This window comes from Salmo salar, chromosome 01 (assembly GCF_965601325.2).
Source record: "Salmo salar chromosome 01, fSalSal1, whole genome shotgun sequence".
In the NCBI taxonomy this organism is placed as follows: Eukaryota; Metazoa; Chordata; class Actinopteri; order Salmoniformes; family Salmonidae; genus Salmo; species Salmo salar.
The window spans coordinates 100,174,001-100,180,000 of record NC_138291.1 but is presented as its reverse complement, the minus strand read 5'-3'; the positions used below and the strand labels follow the sequence as shown (position 1 = coordinate 100,180,000).

The window sequence follows — 6,000 nt, the reverse complement described above, 5'->3', positions numbered from 1 at the left end:
TTGAATGGAAGCTGTAGAGATCGGTAAGAAATGGCACTTCGGTATCCAAATATCTTATTCATCCATTTGGGGTTTTTAAGCAATAAATAGCCTGGTATGATGGTGCATTGTTCAGTTTTGCCAGGGGTGGGCAACTGCAGTCCTCGAGGGCTTGATTGGTGTCACACTTTTTCTCCGTCCCTAGTAAACACAGCTGGTTAATCAAGTTGCATTCTAAATTGAAGATCATGATTAGGTGATTATTGGAGTCAGGTGTGTTAGCTGGGACTGGGGCAAAACTGTGACACCAATCAAGCCCTTGAGAACTGGAATTGCCCACCCCTGAGTTATACAGTTTCAAGCCGTTATTTGTGCGTTTTTGCCCAAAATCAACCTTTAAAGTAACTGTCCAGTGATTGCAGATTTCTATGAAATATGACCTTTAATTAATGTTTAAAAGCAGCTTTTCTGTGTTGGAATGGTGTGGGCGTATACCAGTCAATAAAAATATTAATGGGAGTAGACCGCTGATTGGCCAGCTCATCCTCAGGAGGATGAAATCATTGTCTATGAGGAAATAGCAAGCATTTTTTAAATGTTCTGTTTGAGATTGGGTTTTTGAATAGTTTTTTTCCCCAATTTATGCTTTGGCTACATATGAGTATAGGATGAGTCAATAGCATTATTTGGTGGTATGAGTTAACAGAATATGAACTTTTAAAAGTGAGATATTCCCCTAAATATTTACTTTATAACTACACCATTCTCTCATCCTCATGGCAAAATGTTAAGAATAGCATGAGATGAGCTTTAAAACAGCAAATGTTTATCTCTGTCCCATGGGAAAATGTAAAATTAGCAGAAAATGTGTTTTAAAACTGCAAAAATATGTCTGACTCATGACAATGTGTAGAATAGCATTATAAAACTGTACATTTTTCAAAATGTGTTGAAATGCAGGAAGTTAAATTCTTCAACATTTGAAAATACCCATCCATCCATATTCCCCTCAAGAGAGGCATAATATGTCATGTCAAGCTGTGTAGAATTGCAGGAAATGCAATTATTTGTCCCCTCCAATATCTACGCCCTAATTTCGCCCTTGTTTCCCTCCCAAATGTTTTCTTTAGGAAGCTGTGTTGAAAACACTATTGGCCTGGTGTTTTTCAAGGCGTTTAAGAATATTTGCGGACTGAATGTATGAAACTTTTTTTTAACCAGTCAAATCAGGAACAGTATTCATATTTACAATGACGTCCTTGTAGTGAGAGGCAGACTGGGGCCCATTTTCAAATAGCGTCTCAGACTAGGAGTGGTAGGAGTGGTGATCTTGGATATTCATTATTATCTAAAAGGCAGAACTGATCCTAGATCAGCACTCCTACTCTGAGACTCTTTGTGAATATGGCCCCTGATACAATACTATAGGCTGGAGAGTATGCATTACCTACTTCCCTGAAGGAGTGCTACAGCCTGGGACCATGTTAGGAGGGCTACAGCCTGGGATCATGTTAGGAGGGCTACAGCCTGGGATCATGTTAGGAGGGCTACAGCCTGGGACCATGTTATGAGGGCTACAGCCTGGGACCATGTTAGGAGGGCTACAGCCTGGGACCACCCTGTTTTACCATGTTAGGAGGGCTACAGCCTGGGATCACCCTGTTTTACCATGTTAGGAGGGCTACAGCCTGGGACCACCCTGTTTTACCATGTTAGGAGGGCTACAGCCTGGGACCACCCTGTTTTACCATGTTAGGAGGGCTACAGCCTGGGACCACCCTGTTTTACCATGTTAGGAGGGCTACAGCCTGGGATCACCCTGTTTTACCATTTTAGGAGGGCTACAGCCTGGGACCACCCTGTTTTACCATGTTAGGAGGGCTACAGCCTGGGACCACCCTGTTTTACCATGTTAGGAGGGCTACAGCCTGGGACCACCCTGTTTTACCATGTTAGGAGGGCTACAGCCTGGGACCACCCTGTTTTACCATGTTAGGAGGGCTACAGCCTGGGATCACCCTGTTTTACCATTTTAGGAGGGCTACAGCCTGGGACCACCCTGTTTTACCATGTTAGGAGGGCTACAGCCTGGGATCACCCTGTTTTACCATGTTAGGAGGGCTACAGCCAGGGATCACCCTGTTTTACCATTTTAGGAGAGATGCAGATTATGATCAATACCTTCCTAGGCAGGTAGCCTAGTGGCAGGTAGCGTAGTGGTTAGAGCGTTGGGCCAGTAACCAAAAGGTTGCTAGATCGAATCCCCGAGCTGACAAGGTAAACATCTGTCATTCTGCCCCCTGAACAAGGCAGTTAACCCACTGTTCCTAGGCTGTCATTGTAAATACGAATTTGTTCTTAACTGATTTGCCCAGTTAAATAAAAAAAATATGTTTAAATTGGTCTCTCATGAGTCCCATTTGGGACTCATGAGCCCATGATTTAATTAAATTATTTGTTTTGATTCAGCCAAGTGAGTTTCTTTTTCAAAGGAAGGCAGACCTTTATTTCTTGATTTGGCTCACAGGTTGAGCTTTTTTAGTGTCTTCCTTTCTGCATTTGCCGCCAATCGCAGGGAGCCACTCCTGCCAAGCAACTAGGCACACACACAGAAACACACACACACACACACACACGCAGACACAGAAACACACACTGACACAGAAACATACACACTGACACAGAAACACACACACAGAAACACAGAAACACACACACAGAAACACACATAACCCCCCCCCCCCCAAAAGGCAGAGTTCTCTCCGCCCCAAAAGGCAGAGTTCTCTCCCCCCCAAAAGGCAGAGTTCTCTCCCCCCCAAAAGGCAGAGTTCTCTCCCCCCCAAAAGGCAGAGTTCTCTCCCCCCCAAAAGGCAGAGTTCTCTCCCCCCCAAAAGGCAGAGTTCTCTCCCCCCCCAAAAGGCGGAGTTCTTCCCCCTCCCTAAAGGCAAAGTTCTTCCCCCCCCCCCAAAAGGCAGAGTTCTCCTCCCCCATATAGGCAGAGTTCTCCTCCCCCCATAGAGTTCTCCTCCCCCCATAGAGTTCCCCTCCCCCCATAGAGGCAGAGTTCCCCTCCCCCCATAGAGGCAGAGTTCCCCCTCCCCCCCATAGAGGCAGAGTTCCCCCTCCCCCCCCATAGAGGCAGAGTTCCCCCTCCCCCCCATAGAGGCAGAGTTCCCCTCCCCCCATAGAGGCAGAGTTCCCCCTCCCCCCCATAGAGGCAGAGTTCCCCCTCCCCCCCATAGAGGCAGAGTTCCCCCTCCCCCCCATAGAGGCAGAGTTCCCCCTCCCCCCCATAGAGGCAGAGTTCCCCCTCCCCCCCATAGAGGCAGAGTTCCCCCTCCCCCCCATAGAGGCAGAGTTCCCCCTCCCCCCCATAGAGGCAGAGTTTGAGTTTTTGTTGAATGTGGCCTTACTCAGTTTTAATGCCTTCTAAATGGAACCCTATCCCCTATATAGTGCACTACTTTTGATGAGGGCCCAAGGGGTTCCCATACGGCCCTGGTCAAAAGTAGTGCACTATACAGGGAATAAGGTTCCATGTGGGACATAACCAAACTTTCTTCCCGTTTCCAGATTTTTACTTGGCCGGCGCTGAAGACTTTGACTAGCTCCATATGGAATGCAGGGAGAAGTGGAGTATAAATGCTGGCTCAGGTACACAGCAAAACCATTTGTGGTTTGTTTTTTCTTTGCAGACTACAAGCAGAAGTATGGGGAAGAGCACGGCTCGTGCCAAGCGGGGATAGCAGGCGTTTTTACTGAGGTCAGTAGCAGTGCATTCTCCATGTTCATCTCTTCTCTTCCTCTAGTACATGTGGTACTGCTCTGTGTTTGTTGCTGTTATCTCAGGCTGCTCTTTCAGTCTGGGATACCTTTTAATGGTAGAGAAAACACATGAGCACACACACACCACAACAGACACACTACACACACACACCCCAGTCACACACCAGACGCACAGACACACACCAGACGCGCACACACACACACACACACACACACACACACACACACACACACACACACACACACAAACATCACACACCAGACAAACATCACACACCAAACACACATCACACACCAGACACACACACACCAGACGCGCGCACACACACCAGACAGACGCACAGACACACACGCACACCAGACACACCGGACGGACGCACACACCAAACAGACGCACACCACACACCAGACGCGCGCACACACACCAGACGCGCGCACACACACCAGACACACACACACACCAGACAGACACCAGACAGATGCACACACACACCAGACACACACCACACACGCATACACACTAGACAGACGCGCACACACACACACACACACACCAGTCATACGCACACACACACACACACACCAGTCATACGCACACACACCAGTCAGACGTACACACATACACACCACACGCACACACAGACGCGCATACACACCAGACACACCAGACACACACACACGAGTCAGACGCACACACACACACCAGACATCCACCAGACACACACCACACACACACACCAGACAGACCCTCGCACACACACACACACGACACACACCAGACGCACACCGCACACACACACACACCAGACACACACACGCACACACACACACACACACCAGACACACACGCACGCACACCAGACGCACACCACACACACACACCAGTCAGATGCACACACGCACACCAGACACACGCACGCACACACACACACACCGGACACACACCACATGCACTCCACACACGCACACACACACACCAGACAGACGCACACACACACACACACCAGACAGACGCGCGCACACACACACACACCAGACAGACGCGCGCACACACACACACACCAGACAGACGCGCGCACACACACACCAGACAGACGCGCGCACACACACCAGACAGACGCACGCACACACACACACACACACACACACACACACCAGACACACACCACACACACAGACAGATGCACGCACACCAGACACACACCCCACACACACACCAGACACACACACACACACACACACACACACACCACATGCCAGACGCACACCACACACACACACCAGACAGACGCGCACAGACACACACACACCAGACAGACGCGCACACACACACACACACCAGACAGACGCGCGCACACACACACACACACACACACACACCAAACAGATGCGCGCACACACACACACACACCAGACAGACGCGCACACGCACACACACACACACCAGACAGACGCGCGCACACACACACACCAAACAGACGCGCACACACACACCAGACAGACTCGCACACACACACACACACACACCAGACAGACATGCACACACACACTCCAGACAGACGCGCACACACACACACCAGACAGACGCACAAACACACACACACACACACACACCAGACAGACGCGCACACCAGACGCACACCACACACACACACACGCACACCAGACACACACCACACACACACACCAGACAGACGTGCGCACACCAGACGCACACCACACACACACACACACTACACTCACACACCGGACACACACCACACACACCAGACAAACACCAGACACACACACACCAGACGCGCACACACACCCACACCACACACACACACAGACGCGCGCACACACCAGACAAACACCACACACACGCCAGACAGACGCCACACACACACACACACACCAGACGCACACACACCAGACAAACACCACACACACGCCAGACAGACGCCACACACACACACACACCAGACGCACACACACCAGACAAACATCACACACCAGACACGACACACACACACACACACACTTAACACACCAGACGCACACCACACACACACCAGACGCACACTTCACACACCAGACAGACGCACACCACACACACCATACAGACGCACACCACACACACACCAGACAGACGCACACGCACACCAGACAGACGCGCACACACACAAGCACCAGACGCACACCAGACGCACAGACACACACACACACCAGACGCACACCAGAAACACACCAGAC

At 50.3% G+C, this 6,000-nt stretch overlaps 1 protein-coding gene across 1 annotated transcript in view; it reads left to right on the top strand.

Annotated features, from left to right (window-relative positions):
- Nucleotides 1-6,000, top strand: part of LOC106610997 (integrin alpha-9) — a 161,202-nt gene that overhangs the window by 30,489 nt on the left and 124,713 nt on the right. Inside the window, exon 5 of the mRNA XM_082978367.1 lies at nucleotides 3,675-3,742. Within this exon, the coding sequence (XP_082834493.1) occupies nucleotides 3,675-3,742 (68 nt within the window). The remainder of the gene's footprint in view (nucleotides 1-3,674; nucleotides 3,743-6,000) is intronic.